The sequence below is a fragment of the Schistocerca cancellata genome, chromosome 1, assembly GCF_023864275.1.
Source record: "Schistocerca cancellata isolate TAMUIC-IGC-003103 chromosome 1, iqSchCanc2.1, whole genome shotgun sequence".
NCBI lineage: Eukaryota > Metazoa > Arthropoda > Insecta > Orthoptera > Acrididae > Schistocerca > Schistocerca cancellata.
Window position 1 is genome coordinate 656,151,360 of NC_064626.1, and position 27,591 is coordinate 656,178,950.

Sequence of the window (27,591 nt, forward strand, 5' to 3'; positions counted from 1 at the left end):
GTGCCGACCGACGATAAAAGAAACTCAAATGTATTGTTATGTTCTTTGTCACTAAGAGAACAGTCAATCATAAGGTTCGATGCACTATGTAATTATATACTTGGATAGAAAACGTGATTCTCTCTGGGTAGATACTCCTACGTTTGCAAAGTCTTATCACTGATGTCTAATCTCTCTCCTCAGTGACAAATGAGGTCAAAACGGTCCAGAAAAGTATGAAATATCATACTCAGCTTTCCTGGAAGGAAATAATCATGTTTCATACAATTAAGTCAAAGATATAAAGTGGAAAACAAAGACGTGGCAAGGCAACGTGGAAACAACACATTTAGTTCAAAAACGAGAAGCAGGTGGCGTGACCATCAGAGAATTAAACAGGACATATCTGCTGATTCATGGTATCGGCGAAAGCATGAAAAAGTTACATCCCAGAGATGATATTGTTTCAACGTTACTAGAGCTGAAATTGCTTCTTTTACACAGCTTAGTTTTTGAACAATTACTTTTTGTTTCATCTACAATCAAAAAGCTTTATGTTTTTCAGGGTTCTGAATGAAGACTCCGCCAGAATAAGTAACGTAGTAAGGGCGTGACGTTCAGCTCACCCCGCGTCTCTCGCAGTGTCAGCTTATCCAAATGTGAGGACAGCGACCTACCAGCGCACTCGCAGATGCCCGGTTGGGCTCTAAAGTATCGGACTCTAGGCCCATGTTTTAACTATACGTTTAACGCCCATAATATCGTTATTTATGCCTGTTTCAGTTTTTTGCCGCAATCAGTCCAAATAGAAAAGAAAAGAGTAAAACGAACAGTTTCGTCGTTTACTTCTAAAGGACCTTGCAACGACGACGTTCGGTGTGAATTCCACGCACACTTATACGCCAAAGCTGCAATGGTGTCCTTAGAAAACAGTCCACTGCCGCTTATATCTCAGCAATGCAGTGGATTTTTTGTACGTTTTTTCTGACTGTTTACAAAAAAACAAGATTCCTTTGAACAATGTGGCAGTTGGGAAGGGGGAAGCCTTTCTTGGATAAGACAGTACACGTCACGCTCCGCGAACCGATGGCGCGGCCTAACGTTCCGGCGACATCGATAGATTCAGAGGGAAAGGTGAGACTGGACCAGGCTGGAGACGGAAATGGCCCGTGCCGTTGTTTAAAGAGCCACCGCGCCGTTCGCCTGACGCTGTTTGAGTACACTGCGGGAGACCTGTATCTGGATGGCCAAACAGGACCGTTAAGCTAAAACGGAATGGAAGCGTTAGTGGGCAGGACCGTAACACCAGGGGCACATCGTATTGGGCAATTCAGCAACAGATTCGACGCCACCGTTGGTTTCTCAGCTTGACGCCAACGAGGAAGAAATTTCACCTTCGACAGAATAAGAGCAGATCGCAAGAGAGCTAATAAAACGAGTGATCTGTGAAAATTAATACTCTCTCCAAGTTGTGATTCACAGAATGTGTTAAGTATGCCGGCCACGGTGGCCGAGCGATTCCATGCGGTTCAGTCCGGAACCGCGTGACTGCTACGGTCGCAGGTTCGAATCCTGCCTCGGGCATGGATGTGTATGATGTCCTTAGGTTAGTTAGGTTTAAGTAGTTCTAAGTTCTGGGGGACTGATGACCTAAGATGTTAAGTCCCATAGTGCTCAGAGCCAATTCTGTGTTAAGAATTATTATGCAAGAACAAATACACAGAAATCCAGACAGCCAGTACACGTAACAACACAACTCGCACCACCTGAAGAAAACGAATAAGCCGCTCCTCCGCTCTCCAAAATATTGAGCATAAGATGGAAACACAACTGGGCAGTGTGCCCGGAAGCAAGCGGTTAGTTACTCACGCTAAGAAAACCTGAGACAACACACTACACACAATTTTTTTACAAATTAAGGATTATTTTGAAGCCAATAAATAAATAAAACAGGCCCGTTCCACCTTCGAGTCCAGTATCTCAACCACTGAGTCACATTACTCATTCTTCACCTCGTAGTAGAATTGTGGAAGTAGGTTCAGTTGCCGCTCTGGTCAAAAACCTAGATACGTTGCTTTGTATAGTAAGGAATAACCTCCAGACGCTTCCATGTTTTCGCGAGCTGGGCTATAAGAAATAATTTGCAGGTAAAGATTTGTGTAGGATAACCTGTTACTTACAAATATATGAAACTAAAGACGTAAGCGCACTGTTTGGAAAACGAAGAGAAATGAAAGTTTAACTATATCAGTGGCAGTGCCGAAGTGTTATGCAACACACAAAGTACCGAAGCATTATGTAAATGAGAAAAACAAATATTTCCTGTAGTGCAAACAGACTCTGTAAATGTCAAGTGTAGGTACGCCGTCTTATTTCACATAGAGGCGAGTGCTTGCTTATGGGGAGCGCCACATCTCTGTTTTTTTTCCTTTCGCTCTCTCTCTCTCTCTCTCTCTCTCTCTCTCTCCCTCTAACTCTGCCTGTAAATACTGTAAATATTAACCAATCAACGAACGACGGAATATGCCTCTATTGTATAATTCTGATCAGCGTTTAACTAATGTTGTTCCGATAAAATCGCTGAATAGATAGCTCCGATTATTCCTTCATTGTACAGCCGAGCGTAACACCATTAACAGCAGAACTGCCTGCTTCATTTTCGATATAATTGAATAAAAGAACAAACAAAATAATTGGATCTAGTATTAAGTATAGAACTACGAGACACTAGCTGTGGTTATTTTACTTCTGGATAACACATTAAAAATGTACGTATTCATAAGAGCTTTATGTGTTCTAATTAGAGTGAAAGAAGTTTAACACGTTGCCTGGTCCTTGCAACTATTTTATATGTAAGGCGAACATGAAAGTGTAATACTCGACCTCAGTGAGAAGCACTAAAGTAGTCAGTAGTGTACCACGAAAGGCATATATATTTTCGCTCATAATTGTAAGTTTGATGTGAGAAGGCAGTAAAACATGTTAGCATAACTTTCAGAGAACTGCGCGTTTGCACTGCAAATTTTTCTCCGGAATCATCTCATTACCCGCTCTCAAAGAAATCAAATACGTCAGTAACACGGGGTAGGCAACCGTGACCACTGCTCATACAACCAAAGAAACATCTGGATCACTACATTTATTTTATTGAGGACACGTTTCGCTGTGCTAAACAAGTAATCTTCAAAATCTAAAGAAACAAAACGCAGTTTCACCAATAGATATGTCGTGAGTGAAGATGTAACATTCAACACAGATGTTACATTTTCTCGGTTCTTACAGCAAAATTATGCTTCTGATTCTTTGTAATGAATGTGTAAGATGCAGTCTTGCAATATAATGTTCTTATGGCAGAAAGCTATGTAAGGCGACAACGGCGTAACCACTTATAATATGTAGAAGAAACGTTGTTGAAATAAATATTATTTCAGATGTAAAAGATGTTATAATGAAACATTATTTGTTGAATTGTAACTGGCAGCGTGGTTCCGAGGCGATAAATACGAATATTTCGTATTCCACGGTTTACGTTTCCCGTACCTCAAACAACACATCGTATGACAGCGTCGTATTCGCTCTGGTAACAACTGAAGAAAACTCTTAGGAGTTCAGGAATTCCCATAGGCTTTACTCACTTATTTACAGCTGTGCAGCAGTATGAAGATAGATAAGCGGGCGCGGACTACATGTAATCGTACACGCCACGCTTAAACGGCAGTAACTGTTTCATTGCTAATATATAAAGAAAAAACAGATACTCGATATTTTGTAGTTATCCTAGTTCTGTACGACAAATAACGACGTCAGATGCAAATCCGTCATCAGCATCACGACGTAACACGCGCCTTGTTAGCGGTGGAGCAAGACATTCTGGATAGTATCATAGAGACAACGTGTTCAGTCGCAGTTTAGACAGAAACCAGTATGCTGAGATCAAAGCGAAGGTAGTAGTTTCTTGGCTACTACTGCAATGAAACAAAAAATCTGTCATTTGCAGTATATATTTTCTCGCATCCCACATCAGACAGAAATCTCTCCACTTCATCACGGCATTTAGCTTTATTCGTTTTTGCATGCAGGTATCTCGCATTGCAGAGATTAAAGAGCTCTTCAGTAATCATGGTAGCAATCATACCAGCGAGAAATCACGAAAACACGTTTGATTTGCTGTGGATAAGAGGTCACTCTTGTGTAATTCACAATGAATTGTAAACATATTAGCGAGGGAGAGCATTTAATATAGTAGCAGACCGCAGATACTGCTTCCATAGACATATTATCTACGTAAAAATGAGAGAAGACGCAAATCATAGAGGGTTCCGAGAGTGAAACGTACCACAGTGCGAGAGATGAAGAGGCAAGCTGTCATTCAAGACGGTATATCTAGACGACCTAGGTGTAGTTAAATGTATTGTGACACGTTCAACCGTCAATATTACATTACGATACGCATGCTACCCAACTCATTTGTATAGATTAGAAGTCGCAGATTCGTTCAACTGCTAATAACACAGAGACACGTATGAAGACCTAAACCGTGTTATAATCCTGGAAGCACGAATTTGCCGCTGGTGCGTTGGGACGAGTCACAAAAGATGCAGGGGTTTACGTGTTACATTAATCTAAAAAACTGTGTGTGTGATAATCACAAGAGGACGGTGACGCTGAAACAAGTTTAATGGGTTCATGTTTAGGCACACAAGTAACCTGGCAATAAATTTAGTTTATAAGTTTTCCAACGTCTAAATAATAAAGGAGAAAAGGGATTATTTGTAAACATATAATGACGATATATGTTGTTGTGGTCTTCAGTCCTAAGACAGGTTTGATACAGCTCTCCATGCTAATCTATCCTGTGCGAGCTCCTTCATCTCCCAGTACCTACTGCAGTCTACATCCTTCTGAATCTGCTTAGTGTATTCATCTCTTGGTCTCCCTCTACGATTTTTACCCTCCACGCTGCCCTCCAATACTAAACTGGTCATCCCTTGATGCCTCAGAACATGTCCTACCAACCGATCCCTTCTTCTAGTCAAGTTGTGCCACAAACTTCTCTTCTCCCCAATCCTATTCAATACTTCCTCATTAGTTATGTGATCTACCCAGCTAATCTTCAGCAATCTTTTGTAGCACCACATTTCGAAAGCTTATATTCTCTTCTTGTCGTAAGTAGTTATCGACCATGTTTCACTTCCATACATGGCTACACTCCATACAAATACTTTCAGAAACGACTTCCTGACACTTAAATCTATACTCGATGTTAACAAGTTTCTCTTCTTCAGAAACGCTTTCCTTGCCATTGCCAGTCTACATTTGATATCCTCTCTACTTCGACCATCATCAGTTTTTTTGCTCCCCAAATAGCAAAACTCCTTTACTACTTTAAGTGTCTCATTTCCTAATCTAAATCCCTCAGCATCACCCGACTTAATTCGACTACATTCCATTATCCTCGTTTCGCTTTTGTTGATGTTCATCTTATATCCTCCCTTCAAGATCCCATCCATTCCATTCAACTGCTCTTCCAAGTCCTTTGCTGTCTCTGACAGAATTACAATGTCATCGGCGAACCTCAAAGTTTTTATTTCTGTTCCCTGGATTTTAATACCTACTCCAAATTTTTCTTTTGTTTCCTTTACTGCTTGCTCAATATACAGATTGAATAACATCGGGGAGAGGCTACAACCCTGTCTCCTCCCTTCCCAACCATTGCTTCCCTTTCGTGCCCCTCGACACTTATAACTGCCATCTGCTTTCTGTACAAATTGTAAATAGCCTTTCGCTCCCTGTATTTTAGCCCTGCCACCTTTAGAATTTGAAAGAGAATATTCCAGTCATTATTGTCAAACGATTTCTCTAAATCTACAAATGCTAGAAACGTAGGTTTGCCTTTCCTTAATCTTTCTTCTAAGATATGTCGTAAGGTCAGTATTGCCTCACGTGTTCCAATATTTCTACGGAATCCAAACTGATCTTCCCCGAGGTCGGCTTCTACCAATTTTTCCATTCGTCTGTAAAGAATTCGTGTTAGTATTTTGCAGTGTGACTTATTAAACTGATATTTCGGTAATTTTCACATTTGTCAACACCTGCTTTCTTTGGGATTGGAATTATTATATTCTTCTTGAAGTCTGAGGGTATTTCGCCTGTCTCATACATCTTGCTCACCAGATGCTAGAGTTTTGTCAGGACTGGCTCTCCCAAGGCCGTCAGTAGTTCTAATGGAATGTTGTCTACTCCCGGGGCCTTGTTTCGACTCAGGTATTTCAGTGCTCTGTCAAACTCTTCATGCTATATCGTATCTCCCATTTCATCTTCATCTACATCCTCTTCCATTTCTATTATATTGTCCCCAAGTACATCGCCCTTGTATAGACCCTCTATATACTCCTTCCACCTTTCTGCTTTCCCCTCTTTGCTTAGAACTGGGTTTCCATCTGAGCTCTTGATATTCATACAAGTGGCTCTCTTTTCTCCAAAGGTCTCTTTAATTTTCCTGTAGGCTGTATCTATCTTACCCCTAGTGAGATAAGCCTCTACGTCCTTACATTTGTCCTCTAGCCGTGCCTGCTTAGCCATTTTGCACTTCCTGTCGATCTCATTTTTGAGACGTTTGTATTCCTTTTTGCCTGCTTCATTTACTGCATTTTTATATTTTTTCCTTTCATCAATTAAATTCAATATTTCTTCTGTTACCCAAGCCCAAGGATTTCCACTACCCCTCGTCTTTTTACCTACTTGATCCTCTGCTGCCTTCTCTACATCATCCCTCAGAGCTAATGGCGATATATATATATATATATATATATATATATATATATATATATATATATATATGTGTGTGTGTGTGTGTGTGTGTGTGTGTGTGTGTGTGTGTAAACGCTCGTAGATACGTTTATGTATTTCTTAACATTCAAGCTTGAATCGGCACTGTGTTAAATTCATTTTCGATATAGGATACATTGTAAACTTACAGAGGGCATTAACGAAATAAATAACTAGCTTACCAGCTTTGTAGTATAAAATGTTTTTCGGCCGCTCTACATTTTGATGTTTAACACTCTCTATTGAGAAACATCATTGTAGAGGTCGCACTGGGACGCGGTTGAGACAGTAAATTATGTTAGGATCAAAGGTCTGTTACCGTTTCACAGCGACAATTGAAATATTTGATAACGCAATTTAGTTTTTCCGATCCCTTCACAGTACGACGTCTATTGTGTCATTGTACGCAAACGAATTATCAGATAGGGTCGGCAGCAATATCAGACTATTGGCTGACAGTGCCGTTGCCTGTGGGCAGTTGTCGTCGTTGGACAATCGCAAGGAAATGCAGATAGACTTTGACAAGAGTTCCGTTCGGTGATATGAGATGGTACACCCTCCAAAAGCGAATAAATGTAAGGAAGTGCTCGTACCCAAAAAAAAAAAAAAAAAAAAAAAAAAAAAAACTGACTATCTGTTTACAAGACAGGTGGCGAACATCTGAAGCACGTCACAACCTTGTAATATTGAGGCGTGACACTACGAAACCATATGAAGTAGCATGAACTGTTAAAATCTGTAGTGCGGAAGCGTATGTGAAAATTTAATTTGTTGGAAAGGTCGTGGGAAAGTGTGGTGCACTTCTATAGGAAGAAGCTCACAACTGAGACAAAATGCAGAGTTCTGCTCCAGTGTTTGTCTTCCTTAACGATAATGCACAACAGTATACAAGGTCTCTATTCAGAGACTCTTCGCCACCATCAGTATCTCTGGAAAGGGCCACGAGGACAAGAAAGATTAAGACGTGAACAGATGCATGTAGACAGTAACTTCTCACTTTTTCAGGATGCGAACGGAATAGCTTCTCGAAAACCACTAATTCTCGCACACTCTGTACAGTGCCGTGCGAAGTATGTGTATCTATTATCTAGAATTGTCTCAGGTACGAAACCCTCTGTTAACAATCGTGGATCCAAGGGTATTGGGGAACGAGATGTGAGGAGGAGGGGCGTTTATATTTTCATACATTTTATTTTTCAAATAGTTCAGCTAACATTCGGTGAATATATTAGCGTGAAAACCATGTATCGGAAATGACAAGAAATTCTAGAAAATTACCATCCTCATTTAACACAGGATACTTTTCACATCCTTTCTTGAGGGTCAGTCCGTTCTAGCAAGGAAATGTTCTTAATCAGAAACTGATCATACTTGCTGCCAACAACAAAACAGACACGGTTAATTTGCTCTTACTAAGTGACAAGGGGGTGACCTGTAAATATCTAACTTAAAAGAAGACAACTACCCCCTGTCAAAACCGCATTTGTAAAACCTTTATTCACGATGACCGGTTTCGGCAAACAGAGTTACCATCATCTGATCTCAACAAAGGTGCCTAACTGGGCACGTATATTAACCTTTTCCGAGATCAGATGATGCTAACTCTGTTTATCGGAACCGATCATCGTCAATAAAGGTTTTACAAATGCGATATTCGCTGAGAAGTTGTGTTTCTTCAAGCTGAAATCATACACAGTTCGTGCGTCTAGGCAAACCACAGGCACCTGAGATAGTCAAGCCAATGGGGGAAGACCGTCTTCTTAGAATGCAATTACACAAAGCAGTAGCATTGCCCCCCATTTATGCTCTTTCAGATCCGGAACTCTAGTGTTAAGCTAAATACTGACAATGGTGACTGTACACTTAGATTTTTACTTTGTAAGCTTTGTAAGTACCCTCCGCCACACACCGTAAGGTGGCTCGCGGAGTATAGATGTAGATGTAGAAGTTGTGAAAGTTTTTTAAATCAGTTGCATGGTACAGGCACTTGTCAAACTTTTGGACGAATACTTTCCAATTTATTGGAAGTTTTGATTAAGAGAATATGTAATATACGATATAAATAATAATAATAATAATTACTAATATTATTCGCGTTTAGCCGGCCATTGTGGCCAAGCGCTTCATTCCGGAATCGCGCGACTGCTACGATCGCAGGTTCGAATCCTGCCTCGGACATGGATATGTGTGATGTCCTTAGGTTAGTTACGTTTAAGTAGTTCTAAGTTCTAGGGGGCTGATGACCTCAGATGTTAAGTCCCATAGTGCTCAGATCCATTATTCGCGTCACTGGACCACGCTATGTACAAGGTCCGTCTTCAGTTTTCTTTTTAGTTTCTCTTTGTGCGCATGTTACTTTCCTGTTAAAACTTCGTTCAACAGCTAAGATAGCATAAAATTTTTGTTTTAGCGAAGATAACCAGTTTCAACAGACTTTGCTGTCATCTTCAGGTCTTAAAGTTTTCGTTGCAAAACATGTTTGTTTTACTGAACCTCACACACAAAATGTCAAATGGATAAAAATCAGCAACTTACATTTTTATGCGCTTGGTATCTTGTGCGTGAAATTCAGTATAAAATAAACATGTTTTGTATTAAAAAGCTTGAGACCTGAAGATGACAGTAAATTCCTTTGAACCCGGTTGCCATAAGTAAAGAAATATTTACGGCCGTTTAATCGTTTTTAAGAATTAAAGCAGATCGTCCTTCAGTACTCTCAAAACGAGACAGTTCAATCATATTACTTTCATTCACACACAATGGGCTTTCCCGCTCGCCAGGCCTGCTTGTTGTGGATCTTCTTGTCCAGTCGTGAATTTTCTGCCTAGATATTTTGCTGTCTAGAATATTCAGTACCGGTACCTCCGACGAAAAAATAAACTCGGAGTCACATATTTCGAGATGTATTACTATAGAAGCTTTGGGGAAAGAAGCTGTTGAGTCACTTCTAGTACACTTGAACAAAGGAGATACGATCAAAGCATTTCGAGAGTATGTTTTTGACAATTGTGTGAAATTTGGTGGAAACTGTGAAAACAAAACGAAGTATCCGACAAATTAGCTTCCGTTGAAAACTACCATCAAGGCAATTGTAGTGTCATGTAATGAATGTGAAATATGGTTTTCGCGAATGAATTTGATCGTTAATGACAGTAAAGCCTCTTTGTTAACAAAAATTCTTTCTTCACTGCTTTTTATGAAGTTGAATGATCCACTACTGACTCGTTGTGACTCTTCAAAGTAGGTGAAATCTTGACTGCTTCGTGGACGGCTCTCTGCTACGGACGCCAACTCGAAGGAAACAGAGAGAGAAGGGATTTACAACGAAAACTTTTCAAACCTTTGAACAATTTTATAAACTGTAAGTTGAAACGTTTTAAGTTTTTCCATTTTTTAGTATCTAAATCTCAAATTTACGTGTGTTAACGTTATCACAATTTCTTTTTTGTAATAAATAGTAAATTGAGAAGTAATATCTAATCAAATTGAAATAAAAGATTGTTGATCCGCGAGGGAGTTTCATTTTTTACCAGTACAAAGGTTATTTTCACGCTTTTAAAATGTTCATAAAAGCGTTAATACAACGTTTTAAAGCCGGACGGGGTGGCCGAGCGGTTATAGGCGCTTCAGTCCAGAACCGCGCGACTGCTACGGTCGCAGGTTCGAACCTGCCTCGGGCATGGATGTGTGTGATGTCCTTAGGTTAGTCAGGTTTAAGTAGTTCTAAGTTCTGGGGAACTGATGACCTCAGCAGTTAAGTCCCATAGTGCTCAGAGCCATTTGAACCATAACGTTTTAAGGAATTAGTTTATTCATACTGAGTATGAAGGGGCGATTTGTTTTTACTTCATTAGGAGAAGAAAAGTTTCTTAGCCAAGATAGCGATAAAACTCTGTATTGATGATGACGGTTGCGACAAACTATGTCACCATCATCAGGTCTTCATGCAGGTTATTATAAAATGGAAAGATTTTGTATGCATCTTGTACAAGGCTTTTGTAACAAGCTGTACGAAGATCTGATGGTGGTAAGGTAGTTTACCGAAACCAGTCATCCACAATACAGAGTTTTTTTGCGATCTTTGCTAAGATTTTTTTTTCTCCTAAGAAAGTTTTAAGAAGCCTAAATTTCAAACCCTCCCCCCCCCCCCCCCCCACCGGAAAATCACAGTACCGGAACCTCTTCTTTTACAACTCAAGCACTGTCTACAGGGATCTATTTTATTATTTCAAAATTTGCTTTACTACAAGTGTCGTAGAATTCCACAACTTATCTAGTTAATCTGGTTGATTCCATTCCTTTCATTATTATTATTATTATACGGTAATAATTTATTTTTTCTTATCATTTTTAAAACGTTAGACATCGTTGACTCATGAAAAGTGGTGGAGATGGCAAACTATATTTGGTTGGAGAGAAAGGATGGACCGTAAAAACAAGCTGTGTTCCCTCCTCCGCCCCCCCCCCCTACCCCTCTCCGGTCCTTTGGAACGAACCTTGGGTGAGTGCCTGTCTATTAGACGACTTAAGCGAGTTGGTTTATGCTGCAGTTTGCGTCGGAGGGAATTAGAAGGTTTTGAATCGGCTTTCCCCCTAGAAGCAATAACAACCGCTGAGTTCTGTGGAGACAATGCGGCTAATCCGCGCGCCTAACGCAATATCGGCCGCCTGCTCGACTGTCAGGCCGTGTTATGTGGTGCAGTGCAGGGGCGGGCAGATACAGATGGCTATCGCCGCAGGCCCTGCAGCCCGCACCCTGCCGGAAGCTTGCCTGCCGCAGGCGCCTGTCTGCCAGGAAGGAAGGAAGGAAGGAAGGAAGCAGCGAGCAGGCGTGCTCCCCGCAACAGCCGTCACTCCTTCTTGTACTGCTTACACACACACACACACACACACACACACACACACACAAACGCTGTGAATAGCTGTTTGCTTGTTTAGCCGTTCCCGTTGCTGTTGAAGTGTTCAGTCCCAAGACTGATTTGACGCGTTTTTGCACTCTAATCTATCCTGCACAAGATCCTTACATCTCTGCGTAACTACTGCTACCTACATCCATTTAAACCTGCTTAGCCGCGAGGGGTAGCCGCGCGGTCTCGGACGTCTTGCCACGGTTCGCGCGAATCCTACAGTCAGAGGTTCGAGTCCTCCCTTGGGCATGCGTGTGTGTGTTGTCCTTTGCGTAACTTAGTTTCAGTTACAGTAAGTAGTGAGTAAGCCTAAGGACCGATGACCTCAACAGTTTCTCTCCAACAGTTTCTCTTTCCAAAATTTTCCAAAACCTGCTTATTCTGACCAAGGCTCCCTCCCTCTCTTCCCCCCCCCCTAAATTCCCCCCACCCACACACACACGCACAGTTATCTCATTTACCAAATGAATGATCCCGTGATTCCCCAGGATGTGTTCTCTCAAGCGATCACTTCTTTTAGTCAAATTCAGCCATTAATTTCTTTTCTCCCCAATTAGATTAAGTACGTTCTCTCCTTATTTACTCAATCTATCCGTCTAATCTCCTGCACATTTAAAACGCTTCTATTCCCTTCTGGTCCGCCCCGATAGCTGAGTGGTCAGCGCGGTTGTCTGTCACGCCAAGGGGCCAAGGTTCGATTCCCGGCTGGGTCGGAGATTTTCTCCGCTCAGAGACTGGGTGTTGTGTTGTCTTCATTATCGTTTCATCATCATCAGTGGAAGGTAACAGGAAACCAACACTGGAATTACTTGACACTCATGCGGTAGATCTCTCTAACGAGGCTTCCCCCATGACAAGACCTTCCGTAAGGCAGAACACACATAAATATTCCCTTCTCGAGTGAACTGTTTACCGTCCACATTTCACTTCCGTACAAGGCTACACTCGAGATACTCTTGAGAAAATGCTTCCTAACACTTTAAATTCATATTTGATGTTAAAAAATTGCTCTTTTCCACGAATGCTCAAAAAAATGTTCAAATGTGTGTGATTTCCTAAGGGACCAAACTGCTGAGGTCATCGGTCCCTAGACTTGCCGCGCAGTCCATGACATGGCGCCTCAAACCGTGCATCCACTCCGCGCGGCCACGAATGCTCCTTTCGCTATTGCCAGTCTGCAATTCATATCTTCTCTACATCGGACATTATCATTTATTTTGATACCCAAATAATGAATCTCAGCTTCTGCTTTTAATGTCTAGATTTTTGAGAAATAAAAAGTGCGATCTGTTTTATTTGGTAAATACTATGTATAGCCAAGATGGGATATATACGTATTTTCGACAAGCGAAAGACCGTCTTTACTGTCTTCTTCTGGTCTTCAATAACGTCTGTTACAAAATGTGTTCATTGTGAGTTGGATAAAATGTGGGACATTATGCAAAGGTTTGTCTGAAATAAAAAGTTTATAACTAAAAAGCGCCTTGTCCACATGGCCATATTCGTATATGCACCGCTCGCCGGTGATTGTGAAGTACTAAATACACAGTATACAGTAAAATATACAACAATACATCTTAGGTGGTCACATGTCAAGCTAACGTGAACAAATGTGGTACTATAAATTTTACTCTACATCGCGATTTTAAGATTTCACAATTATTTGTGAGCGCTACATATAAGGACATGGCCATGTGTAGAAGGTGCTGTTTGACTGTTAAAATTTATTTCTCACCAACCTTTGTATAATGTGCTCCATTTTATCCGCTAGTATGACAACTTCGCATGAGGTTCCAACTCACAATAAACACGTTTTGAAACAAAAATTTTTGAAGACCAGAAGATGACAGCAAAGCCTGTCGAAACCTGTTGTCGAAAACAAAAAAGGCGTTTATGCTACCTTGGATACAGAAAGTTTTTTAATGTCTCATATCTAATCTGACTGCTTCAACATCGTCTGATTAATTCGACTGCATTCCATCTCCCTTGTTTCACTTTAAACATAACTTCTTTTCAGGACACTATCGATTCTACTCAACTGCTTTCCAAGCTCTTTGCGTCTCTGATAGAATTTCAATGTAACAGTCAAACGTTAAAGTTTTAATTTCTTCTGCTTGGCCTATAAATCAGTTTCGAAATTACTCCTTCGTCTCCTTCATATTCTCCAACACAAAGACTCGACAACATCCGGGGTAGGCTAGAAACCTGTCTCACTCCTGTACTACGGCCTTCCTTCTATACCCTTCGATTCTTAATGTTGCTTCCGCCCTTCTGTAAAATTTCTTTTCGCTCCTTTTCTTTTCAGACTACAAATTCTATAAACGTAGGTCTGCCTTTCTTTAGTTTACCACCTCAAATAACTCGTGGCGTCAGTTTTGCCTCGCGTGTTTACGTTTTGTTCGGGACCCAAACTGAACGTCTCCGAGGTCGGCTTCTACCGGTTTTTTACATTCTTTTGTAAATAATGAGTATCATTATTTCACAACCATAACCTATTAAATTAATGGTTCGGTAGTATTCAAACCAGTCAACTCCTACCTTGTATTGAACTCCGAGGGTATTTAGCATGTGTCATATTTCGGATACCAACTGCGTCACTATAAATTCATTTATTTATGTATATTTTGAGTGATGGACTACGGTTGGGACGACTGGTAACACTTCTACAACTGTTCCTCATAAGCTACCAAACGAGTTGTGGCAGAAGATACATTATGCACAAGAATCATTTTCGTTACTTTAGTTCTTTTGTGTCTAATAGATCATACTCACGATGACGCGCCATAATATGAAACATGTCTGTTGATTTGCAAATAAGATATATTCTGTCTGTAAAAACATGGCTAGCTGCTAACAATTGACGTAACTATTTTTTTTCTCCAGCACATTGAATTCACAAAGGAGACAGTCAAATATTTTTTATGTCTGCGCCCATCACTCCTCACTATGCAAGATTGAGGTTCAATAGTTTATAATGGAGGACATTTTTATTCCTAGTGTTCCATTTATTAATGCTACTATTATTTTCAAATTGTGGCGGAATCTTCACAATAAATTTCATAAGCGGAAGACAATATTGTGTCCCTTTCTGTAAACCCGAATTTCTTTGTCAGGAGCTTCGTGGTCATTAGGCGAGACATATGTTGGAGGAAGTAACGGGTTTTGTTAAAGTGTTGGAATCTCGGCTCTTGGAAAAAAGTCTCTCTCTGCGGCTTTTCTTGGAGCGATTCCCACTGACTTTCGTTAACAATTCTGCTGCGCTCTCACACTGACTAAACAAATCCGCGTCGAGTCGCAGAAATGTCTGAAATTTTCCTGTCTGTCTTTATCCGAAGTTGTAAACATAACAGACTGGCCATCGAACAACTTCCATCTCCGTCATTTCATTGAAATGATACAATTTCAACATTTTGTTGACGTAGGACCAGCAATGCTTTTATTTCACGAGGAGTTTATTACAAATCTCTCACTTTTGCAGTAGGGTACATATATTTTGACGACTAATTCTCGAGTTTGACCTACCAGAGGCTGATTGTGACTTGTATAGTGAGCATATATGCATATTGTGACATTTATCTACCGCCACTGTGTGTTGCATATATGGTCAATTTTAGAAGGGTGTCATAAAGATCAGGCAGTTACAGTGCAGCCTCAGTAGGTCAGGTTTGAGAATGAGCCAGTCGATTCGAAAATAGTCGCCTAAATATACGTACTGCAACTGTGGCTTCTTTGTAATAAACTCTTCATGTGATGGAAACAGCAGTTTTGGTTGCAGAATTGGTTCTATTGCTTTATTTATTCATGTCCCGCGTTTCGCCTAGTACAAGGCATCTTCAAATTGACTAGTATAATGTTGGTAAGTATGTTTTGGGTGCATCGGTTCGGGCACCGTCATCCGGAATCCACTTTACTATATTGGTCAATCTGAAGATGCCTTGCATCAGGCGAAACGGGCATCCTGAATAAATAAAGCAATAAAATCAATTCTGAAACCAGAACTGTAGTTTTCACCACATTCTGCAAACTGGGTGTTGCACCAACAAGCCATGAAGTAGAAACCCTCTTATAAAATCTTCAGTTTATTAAAAGTCGCACAACGCCTTTCATGAGATAGACTTTCATCAGCAAATATAATTATCTGGGCCTAACAAATATTGAAATCGCGTGCACATATTTTATCCACTGGCAAGATAAATTAAAGCTAGATATTCGTCTTCTTCCACGTAGCCTTAGAGCGGTGATGCTGTGTGAGGCGAGAAACTAGTGACATGAAGAATTAAAGTCGGGCCAGGAGACATGCTTGAGTAGCCTCATGGTGATGTGACTGCTAGAGAAAAGCAGGAAATTCAGATTCGACTCCTGTTCTGGCACAAATCTTCAGCTGTCATTCCGGATAGAATCGCTACGGCCTACGTTGTCGTAGAAAGTTGTACTTTGTTAGTTACACAACCACCTCTGATGATGAAAGACGACGTCGCGAAACGCTTTGCAGAACGTTTTACTGCCCGTATGGCGAAGTTGCAGTTCTGTCAACGTTACCGTGAAATTACAGAACGTATTTATTTTCTTTGTTAAACTGAAGGAAGAATGATAGTGTCTGCTTTTCGCCGAGCGAAAGATCATTTTATGAAAATTATTTGACGTATATTCGAATGAAGACGGACACTTCAATACTGAATGAAGAAACTAGCAGCGGTCTTCCCCAAAATTTTTCATTATTACCAGACGGTCTGGTAAATTTTTGGTTGTGGCAAACAGCAAATTTGTAAATGTGGAAAATAGCGACAAGAAACTATATCGGATCAGCATGTGTGAAAAGGTCTGTTGTTGGGAAGGAATAATTGCCGAAGAGAAGCAACCCTCGGACCAAGTACACAACTGCAGTAAGGAAGCTGAACCACGTACACGAAAACGACACTGCTGACATTTGGAACATTAACAAGTAGGTACGCTGTGTCTACAAAACGAGCGAACGATAGTGACTGAGGAACGTCCGCGACAAACTCCACATCAAGGCATTGCTTAGAAAGCGTTTTTATTTTAACGTCCTCCCTATCAGCAGACGACGGCACAATAAAAGACGTGACAGAAACAAATTACGCGGCAGGATTAACAGTTAAGCAGAATTGTAGGAAATAGCGCGAGAGATTGAATTTGCGATGTTGAGCTTGAGGGAGCAAGTGGATTGGGGTGGATAGGAGCGCTACTAGTCAAGCATTCAGACACCAATACGACTACGCTCGTTTATGTTTAATGACTTTCTCCTCAACCGCACCAAAGGACCACCGGCTCGGTCGCTTCACAATACCACCCCCAATCCGTCCACCTCCCCGCTTGTCTTATTCGCGTGGGATCCTTTTTCAGAAAAACGGGCATCTAATACTTCGTTAAAGGAAAACAATGAAAAATCGTTGACGCGTAATTACTCTATCACTATATTCAAACCAACAAAAACAGGAAGAATAGCCTAACGAATATAATTTAAATTCGCAATCTACAGAGATTCGAGGTTTCGGACGTCTCAATTTCTGATATTTTAACGACACAATTTCGAAGCGAAAGATCTCGACCCTGACTTAAATTGTTTCTGTTCTCTCATCACAATTAACGCATTTCACATTTCACTTGCTTAGCTTCGACAGCTAACTAAAAGTATTATTATTCCTCAACTGAGACGAAAATAATTTGTATAAACATTTTTGCACCTTCAGATACGAGTGAAAATGTAATGTATTTCCCGCATCTAACAGACAACAAGGATTCACGTATTTGCACGCATACGAAACTAGGCATTAACAACTACAGAAACTATGTAATTAAAAAAGTACTTAAACATATTAGGGAAGCAACGATAGTCATGCGTGCACATTAACGAAAACACGTACCGTGACATCGTGAAAATGCAAACACATCTGTCCAACTTCCGCCGCTTAAATATACTAGGAGATCCGTGCGAAACTTGCACACTTCTATAATTTTAAATAATAACATTATCTGGAATAACTGTAATCGTTGGGGTAAGGGTGGTTGTCGGAATGAAGAGAAAACATCTTTAAAAATGAACCGAACGACGTGAAATAATAATCATAAATGATACATCCCTGTATGTACATTTCCATGCGCACAATTTTGAACGAAATTCTTTACAGAACATTACAGTACCTCGGTATAAGCGATATTAGATGTAATAATGTAATCTTCGGGTACTTTTTGTTTTTCATTTTACTTAAGGGACTCAAAAATATTAATTGATTTAGTTACCCTTGGAAAAGCTACATGCAATTGTCCGTGAGTAAAGTGGTAGTATAATCAGCTTAACAGTCTTTTATCGTGTTAGAACCAGTGCATGATTAAGAACTGTTGTGGAGAACCTCGAGATGATTCGGATTAATCATTAAAAGCCCATTATTATTATACCGTCATACGTACAGATGCTAACACATACGACTGTTCGCCGTGCGCATGAATCTCGTTCTACCATAAAATTTTAATCGACGTTCACACGCTACTGAATCTGTTTCGCGTCATTGTATTGTGTTTTTCATACCGCCACGTGAGTTGTTTCCTGAAGACTGAGGTCGGATCTTGTTGGCGCCGTCACATAATCATTACTGAGTAGCAAATTACTATAAACGATAACGAGTCTCTAATACTGGATTCTCCTTTTTTTAATGTTATAAATTACGGCAAAAATTTTATGTTGTTACATAGCTTCTGTTTTAAGTAAAAAAAAATTTATGTACCTCTACTCATCAGAGTAACTCCGCGCACACTTATCTAGTTAGTACGGGTTTGGTCACTATTACGTTATTTTCTGTATAATTTAGCGTAGCGGGTTAATAGTAATTATGTTATTTCTTGTTATTGTATCCACTTGGATTTTCAAACGTTTCTGACGACTTTCCAAAGCCATATAACCTCCCATGAATAGTCAACGCGTATTAAATAATAGTCAATACATAGTGAATATAAATGCAGACAAATATTTTACGTTTAATTTCATGAACAAGCAAAAATCATCGCATCTAGTCTATTAGAAACTGTTATTCTGGTTGCTAGCTAAGACAGCCCAGAAACTGCCGCCAATTTCATAATTAATTCTGTATTTTATGTATATCGTAGGTTTAATTTTCGTTATGATTTGACATGGTCGTGGCAGTATATAATAATTGTAGCTGGCCGAAATATATGAGGGTGGGGGGGGGGGGATGTAGTAGGAAAGGAAAGCGACGTCAACTTCTAATCCAGAAATCGCCTGCCCGATAAGAGTATCGATACAGCTATCCTTGTTCAACACAGATCTATAATTTTGATATCGCTGTCTTTCGTTGCCTTGGGGCTTCATTTACGGGCGCCATTACACTTATAAACTGTACTTATCTATTTCTCATGCTCGCCCAGATAAAATGCATTTAACATGATGCGATGTTTATGAAACTAGTAGTTAATTGGTTACAAACTTTTTCATTTTGTTGCTGGCCGTAGTGGCCGAGCGGTTCTAGGCGCTACAGTGTGGAACCGCGCGACCGCTACGGTCGCAGGTTCGAATCCTGCCTCGGGCACGGATGTGTCCGATGTCCTTAGGTTAGTTAGGTTTAATTAGTTCTAAGTTCTAGGAGACTGATGACCTCAGAAGTTAAGTCCCATAGTGCTCAGAGCCATTTGAACCATTTTCATTTTTGTTTGTTGTCAGAGTTGTTCTGACACTAGGATTTAATCCCGGGGGAAATAGAGCACTATCCATAAAAATGGCCCGTGACACCTCACACGAAGTTGCTGAGAACGGAAACTAAATATACTGTGGTTTTTTTAATTAATCGATGCAAATACGGGGATAGCGTCTCGTCACATATTGCTATCTAGCTACAAGGTGCTCCGTCTGAAACTGTAGTGGGTGAAACAAATAAATAAAGAAGATATCCAGCCGAGAACGTGGTTTCCGAAGTAGGACAACCTTCTGCGGGCTCCAGTGTAGGGCGTTGTACTCTGGATACCGCCCTGACCCCGATGCGCGGGTACACCCTGGGCCCTAGGGTCTGCGTGCCCATCTGTCGCTTTCCCACGACCAGGTTCTCATTGCTGTGCAACATCCGTTCCCCGCAAGATGTCGCAGACCCTTCACCCAGTTATTCGATACGTACAGCTCCATGAACTTTGTGACGTACGCTTCAACATTGCAATATTATTCAAACCACTGTAGTGGATTCGCTATCTGAGTAAAAATCCTTGACCGGTCCCGGTTGGCCGTTGCGATTCGGGCCTTTCCTCCAAATTTCCTACCGAAAGAGGTAGTACTCTGGTAAGCACTGGCCGCGTATTCGTGAGCACGGTGGTTCAAATCCCCTTCCGGCTATCAAGATTTTCGGTATTTTTCCTAAACTGCTTAAAGCGAATGTTGGGATAGTTTCTTCTAAATGGACAGTGACGATGTCTTTTCCCGTCCTCCCACCATCTGCGCTAGTGCTTCGTCTCCAGTGACCTCGTCGTCGATGGGACGTTAAACCCTAAACTTCTGGGGCAAACGAGATTATGACATCGTCCTTTTTAAATCAACCCGAGAGCCCATTGTATCCCCATCAACATCAACAAAATATCATAATCTTCACTATATTCATATCGGATTACGAAATGCAACTGTCCTTCAAATTTGCCATTTATGTGGGCGTAATATGCAACAACTTGCTCTTTTTAAAATCATTTTGATGCTGTTTATTTTCTGTATCATTAACTAGTGTTCGACTCCCTGCAGGTTCATCACCAGACGGAGGTGTTACAGGAACACTACCTGGACCATGCGCCGCTAGACGCTGTGGTCGTGGTGCTGGTGAAATGTTTGAATGTATGAAATGTACGTTATCAGAATGAATTTGTCATGGACAACACGAAGCAGTGCAACTAAGTACTCTAAAACATGAATATCTCGTCATATCATAAACATTTCATTAGCTAAATTTTCTCTATTTCCACCAGCACCACAAACGCATCGCCTATCTGCACATGGTCCAGAAAATGTTCCTGTAAAACCTCCATCTGACGATGAGCCTGCAGTGGCTTGAAAACTAGTTGATGGCGCAGATAATTAATCGTATAAAAAAAAACTAAAAAAAAGAGAAAAAAGCTACAAATCTCACATTATGCGCTTATAAATCGACGATAATATTATTAGTTTAATAATTGTATATCTTCCTATTGTCTATAACAGTTGATGTATTTTCTCTAAATCATGGTAAGTTGTCCAGTAGCTTGCCGCAAGGAGATAGTCGTCTTCCTTCCCTTAACACTCACGCAAGTTTCCACGGCGTGTCGATAATAGACGCTTACTGCTGAATGCTACAGTGATGTGAAGCTGGTCCCACTCCCCCGTCCCATACTCCCACAAGTTCTCGACAGTTACCGAACAGTCTCTAGCGGTATGTTTATCAACTTCCTTCCGAAATTTCCCACGTGCGTTCGCTGACCTACGTTCCAAAATGAGTGGAATAACACACTACTTGCTACATCTGTATCTCTAGAGAAATTCGTGCCCACACGGAGACTACTGACACTGTTCCTTCCTGTGCGCCATCCGCCAATGGAGTAGGAGGACACTCATATTCGCCTCGTTATTCGCGGAGCACATCAGTGAACACACCACATTTAACCACAAAGGTCATTTCAGTCATATTCGTACAGTTGTTTACTAAATATTTCATGGCCTATGTCAGCGTCGAAGCATGTTAAGAGGGAAGATTTCTATGAGGGTCGTACTACAGTCTAGGCTGGTGGCGCAGAGCACGGTTAGATCGTAGATCTTGTACAGTAAATTTGGGTTTGTTGTGTTAGTTGCATTAATTATTAACGCGTATATTCCATATAATATGGACGCGTTTACTGAATACTAAATTCTCCCCGAGCGTGTCTGAGCACAGCATCGCCTCTGGTTTGAAAGGCGCGCTGCGCAGGGGCCGTTATTAGATTGGGAGACATTCCGTAGTTGTTTCTCCAGTAGCGGCCGCATGGAAACGTTTGACTCCTGTCATACTGTGCACAGGCATCGCCAAAGAAATATTTATGGTCTATTGATAAATACTAGTAGATCGAAACTGATCTAGCTGTTGGAACAATTTATGTGAGTATAATTTACTGAAACAGGGGGAAGTGACAGGGGACGAGACAGTATAGCCTGCCTGCATTCTGAATAGCGATCGGGCGAGTTCCCAGTCTCTGCGCCCAGCTACACCACAAGAAGCAACTACAAACTGTTTTACAATTTTATACCGGCCCTTTCGCGCCTCTTAAACTAGCGCGATACAGTATCCACACATGCCCAGGGAGGATTAATACTGTATGGAATTCGGAAATTACTAACTAATAACCAACGTAAGAAACGCACACGCACGCTGCATTACCTTGCGAGACGGGAAACTATTTCTTGCTGTGTTTTCCCGGCTGTTGTAGCGATCTTCCGCTATAGGCCGCTTTCCAAACAACCGAAACCACGAGCGCTGCTCGCTCTTTAGTCTACGGACTGGTTATCTACTACTGTACTCAGCAAACCACAACAAATCGCTTGGAAGTGGGTATTTCCCTCTCTATCAGTTACCAGGACTTCTTCCCGTTTCATTCGCGGATGGAGTGAGGTAGAAATGATTGCTGAAACGCCTCTGTGAGCACTGTATGAGGCTAATCTTGCCTTCGCGATCCTCACGGGAGCAATACCGGGGTGGAGGGGGAGGGGGGTTGGTAGAAAATTCCTAGATTTATCACTTAAGACTGGTCCAAGTAGGTTTAAACGGCATAGTCTACTTTTAACTTCAGACGTTTGCCATTGCAGTTGTTTCAGCATCCACGTGGTTTAAAGAAAGCTGTGACCATTCGCGCTGCCCTTCTTTCTATACGTTTAATATTTCCTGTCACTAATATGCGGTGGCATCTACGGATCCTATATACTTCTGCAGTATTCTAGAATGTGTAAGCGATCTCCTTTGCAGACTGACAGCATTTTCGTAGGATCTTGCCTGTGAGCCGAAGTCTGCCATATGCTTTACCTTCGACTAAGTCGATGTAATCGCTCCATTTCATATCCATATAAATTATTACTCTCGGGAATTTGTATGAGATGACTGATTCCAACTACGTCTCATTGATAATGTAGTCACAGGATACTACGCTCCTTCGTTTTGTGACGAGCAAAATTATATATTTCTAAACATTAAAAGCAAGTTGCCTATCTTTGCACCAGTTCGAAATCTCATAGAGATCTGACTGAATATTTGTGCAGCTTTTTTTTTTTAGACAGTACTTCATTACATCAGCGAAATGTATGAGGTTACTATTAATATTTTGTGCACAGTGACTAACATACAACATGAACAGCAAGGATCCCAGTACACTTGCCTGGGGCACGCCTGAAGTTACTATTACATCTGCCGCTGACTCTCCATCCAGGACAACACGTTGTGTCATCGCTACCACGAAATCCTTAATCCAATTGCAAATTTTTCTTGATACACTATAGGATCGCACTCTCGGTAACAAGCGTGAATGTGGTGCTAACTCACACGCTTTGAGAAAATCCACGGCTTTGCGGACGTCATGTGATAAAAGGTCGAGTTGGATTTTGCAAGACCAGTCTTTTCGTAATTCGTACTGGATGGCATATTGTAGGTCATTTTGTTGCAGATAACTATTGCCATCTTCCCCACTACTTTTGAAGCAGGACTTCACTGGCGGGTCCATAGCTGATAAAGCATTTATTTTGGAAATAGACGTTCCACAGCTAGGCTTTCTTTACATTTTAGTTATTTACGTTCTGTTCTTTGTGACCACTTTGGCGTCGCATCCCCATGCTCAAGCACATATTCCTGCCATCACCCGAGCCGTCATAAGGCTGGTCTACAATTTTGGTTTCGCTGTAATCAGCCTGAATGACGGCAGGAATGACTGCTTGAGAAGGGGACTGTGACCGTGAACTAGTCGCAAAAAAGAAAAACAAATAAATAAAATAAAAACGAGGCATAGTTGCGGAGTGTCTATTTGCTAAACCAACATACCATAACATTTGACCTCAGAATACGTTCTAAAATTCAATAACAGATCGAGATAAGGACGTCGGACTGTAGTTTTGTGGACCGCTTCTGCTACTCTTGTTGTAGAGAGGTGTAGATCTACACGTTAATGAGCCCTGCATCACAGGCCGCATGGTGGCTTGCCGAGTATAAGCGTAGTCGCTTGTGACTGCTGCTACAACTGTTTAGATTACTCTCTCTCCTTCGGACAGGTACTGCAATCGTAAAAAATTTCTGAAATGGCAACATGTACGGATCGCTTATTTTCCACTACCGGCCAATTTAAATCGTTATGCCCTTGTCAAGTAGCAGTTCTCCTGCTTGAGGGCGAGCAAGGTGTGCAGACACCAGCAAATGACGGAGAAACATAAAACTTGTGACGTGTAGTCACGCTTGAAGCTGGTATATAAACTGTTTGATAGCTGTAGTATACATGGGAGAACTGGCCAACACGAGTCAGCTGTAATAAAATGAACGGTGTATTACCGGCACACGTCTAGCAGGCAATAACATTAGCAGCTGAGCGGTACTAACTCACACGCTTTGTTTTCTTCGTATTGTGTCAATTGTTCGTATAGCTATCTCATGAGTTATTTGCTTGCCCACCATTCGCTGGTGGCTGGACACCTTTCTGGTCTGTAGTGCACGTCACCTGCCTTTTGACACTGACTTTACAGCCGAATTTAAATTATAGAAATCTGTGTGTTTGTCAGCTATTAGTATACTAAAATTCACGATCCGTTTCGGGTTTGCACAGGCATCATCGGTCGCATCGAATGCAGCAGCGACCTGTACTACTGACAACTAGTGGCGATGAATGTTGTTAGTAAGTAATAAGTGACCAAGATATTGGTTTATGTAATTCAATCCATTAGAGAGGTCAGCGGTGTTCGCCGCATGTCCAAGCAGTCTCGTTCGGCCAACAGTTCAAAATAAATAATTATTACATTCGACAGCGGAAATATCATTACAGAGAGAGGAGGAGGACATTAGTGTTTAACATCCCGTCGACAACGAGGCCATTAGAGACGAAGCACAAGCTCGGATTAGGGAAGGATGGAGAAGGAAAGCGGCCGTCCCCTTTCGAAACTTGGGGAAATGACGGAAAACCTGGATCAGGATGCCAGACGTGAGTTTGGACCGTCGCCCTCCCGAAAGTCTGTCCAGTGTGCTAACCACTGCGCCACCTCGCTCGGTCATTATGGAGAGAATTGTACATGTAGTCTTCTTTGTTTTTCGGCGTCTTTCTCCGCAGATGTAGATATGCAACTTGTATTGGTTAAAAGCCGTCTTTTGCAACTGTATTAGCCGGCCGCGGTGGTCTAGCGGTTCTGGCGCTGCAGTCCGGAACCGCGGGTCTGCTACGGTCGCAGGTTCGAATCCTGCCTCGGGCATGGGTGTGTGTGATGTCCTTAGGTTAGTTAGGTTTAAGTAGTTCTAAGTTCTAGGGGACTTATGACCTAAGATGTTGAGTCCCATAGTGCTCAGAGCCATTTGCAACTGTATTAAAAGACTTGTTAAGACTAGAAGCGTTGTAGAGAATTGCCAGGTTTCTTTCCCGACTCGAATACTGATCATCAGTCTGGGATCCGTATCAGAGAGGATTAATGGAGGAAACAGAGGAGGTCCAAAGAAGAGCAGCACGTTTCGTCACAGATAAGAACGAAAACGGCTCGGAGATGCTCAGTCAACTCCAGTGACATACGCTGCGAGAGAGGCGTTCTGCATTACTATGAGATTTAGTGTTCCAATTCCGAGAGCGTTCGTTTCTAGAAGAGTCAAGCAGTATGTTGCATCCTCCGATGTAACCTCTATCTCGAGAAGAGACCATGACAGTGACAATGACAGAGATTCGAGTTCACACGGAGGCTTACTAACAAGGGAACCTCCCCATCGCACCCCTCTCAGATTTAGTTATAAGTTGGCACAGTTGATAGCCTTGAAAAACTGAACACAGATCAATCGAGAAAACAGGAAGAAGTTGTGGGGAACTAAGAAAAAATTAACCAAAATATACAAACTGAGTAGTCCATGCGCAAGATAGACAACATCAAAGATAGTGTAAGCGCAGGGGCACTGTGGTCCCGTGGTTAGCGTGAGCAGGTCCTTGGTTCAAGTCTTCTCTCGAGTGAAAAGTTTAATTTTTTATTTTCAGACAATTATTATCTGTCGCCAGTGTCGTATAGAATATATCAGACGTCCTGTGGAGGAATCGGTTGACCTATGACCTTGCGATCAAATGTTTTCGGTTCCCATTGGAGAGGCACGTCCTTTCGTCTACTAATCGCACGGTTTTGCAGTGCGGTTGCAAAACACAGACACTAGACTTATTACAGTAACAGAGACGTCAATGAACGAACGGACAGATCGTAACTTTTCGAAAGTAAAGAAAGTAAACTTTTCACTCGAGAGAAGACTTTAACCAAGGACCTCTCGTTCCGCAGCTGCTCACGCTAACCACGGGACCACGGCGCTCCTGAGCTCACACTCTCGTCGATGTTGCCTATCTTGCGCATGGACTACTCAGTTTGTATATTTTGCTTACATTTTTCATAGTTCCACACAACTTCTTCCTGTTTTCTCGATTGATCTGTGTTCAGTTTTTCAAGGCCTATCCACTGTGCCAACTTATAACTAAATCTGAAGGGGGTGCGATGAGGAGGTTCCCATGTAAGAATCGTTCTTCCCGCAGACTATTCTCGACTGAAACAGGAAAGGGGGGTGGGAAGTGGGGGATGGTGACGGTGGTACATAAAGTACCCTTCGCCACATGCCTGAAGGTGGATTGCAGAGCGTAAGTGTAGATGTAGATACCATCACGAGTTAAAATAGAATTCGCACGAAAAACTGTGTTTCTCCGGTAAGTCCGCACAGTTGGTTCCCGTGGCGCCTACGTAGGAGAGGACGCGCTGGCGCACAGTACTTACTTGCAAAGCGCGGGTCGTTGGCGGTGGCGGCGCCGTACCAGCCCGAGTTGCGCATGTCGCCGTAGTGCGCCGAGATGTCGGAGCCGTTGCAGTACTGCGCGGCGCCCGAGAACTGGTGGTGGTGCGACAGCTGCATGTAGGGGCTGGAGACGACGGACGAGGGCGCCACGTGCGGCTGCTGCTGCTGCGGCGGCTGCTGCGGCGCCTGCGGGCCCGGCCCGGGCGGCGGGCTGTGCGCCGCGCCGTTGCTCGACGACGAGCTGCGGTACGGCGAGCCCGAGCCCGCGGCGCCGCCGCCCGGCTGCGACGAGCTCTGGCCCGCCTCGTCGACGGGGCTCAGGATGTCGGAGACGGAGAAGGGCGTGGTGTGCGGCTGCGGCGCGTGCTGGTGGTGCGGGTGCGGGTGCGCGTGGTGCGCGCGCGGGCTCAGCGACATGCCCGCCAGGTCGGCGGCGCCCAGCTCGGGCAGCAGGTCGGCCACTGCCGCCGCCCGCTGCAGCGCCTCCTGCTCTTGCTGGCTCAGGTTGGCCAGCAGCGAGAAGCCGCCAGACACCGCCAGCGTCATGCCACTCAGTGAGCAGGAAGGCCGCGCTCCGCGCCTCGCCTCGCCTCGCTTTGCCTCCTGCCTGCCTGGCTGCCTGTCTGCTCGCTCTCGCACACAGACGCCGCGCGCTCGCTCTGAGCCCGCGTGCCGCCGTCGCCGCCGCCGTCGAGGCCGCCGCCTTCCTTCGGCTCCCCTCGGCGGCGTTCGGCAGGGGCGCCGTGGAGGGGAGAGACCACGCCCCGCTCCGCGGGGACACGCCCACCGCGCGTGCGCCTGCGACACGCGTCTCCCCAGTCTGGCGCGGACTGCACGCGCGTCAGCGTCCACTTTATGACGCGTCGATTTCTCCTCTGTCATCC

General features: G+C 42.6%; 1 protein-coding gene across 1 annotated transcript in view; it reads right to left on the reverse strand.

Annotated features, from left to right (window-relative positions):
• Window positions 1–27,290, reverse strand: part of LOC126092125 (homeobox protein Nkx-2.4-like) — a 324,924-nt gene extending 297,634 nt beyond the window's left edge. Inside the window, exons 1-2 of the mRNA XM_049907612.1 lie at window positions 27,098–27,290; window positions 26,689–27,061 (exon numbers count right to left, since the gene is read on the reverse strand). Of these exons, the coding sequence (XP_049763569.1) occupies window positions 26,689–27,061; window positions 27,098–27,253 (529 nt within the window). The 5' untranslated portion in view covers window positions 27,254–27,290. The remainder of the gene's footprint in view (window positions 1–26,688; window positions 27,062–27,097) is intronic.
• Window positions 27,291–27,591: the final 301 nt, after the last annotated feature.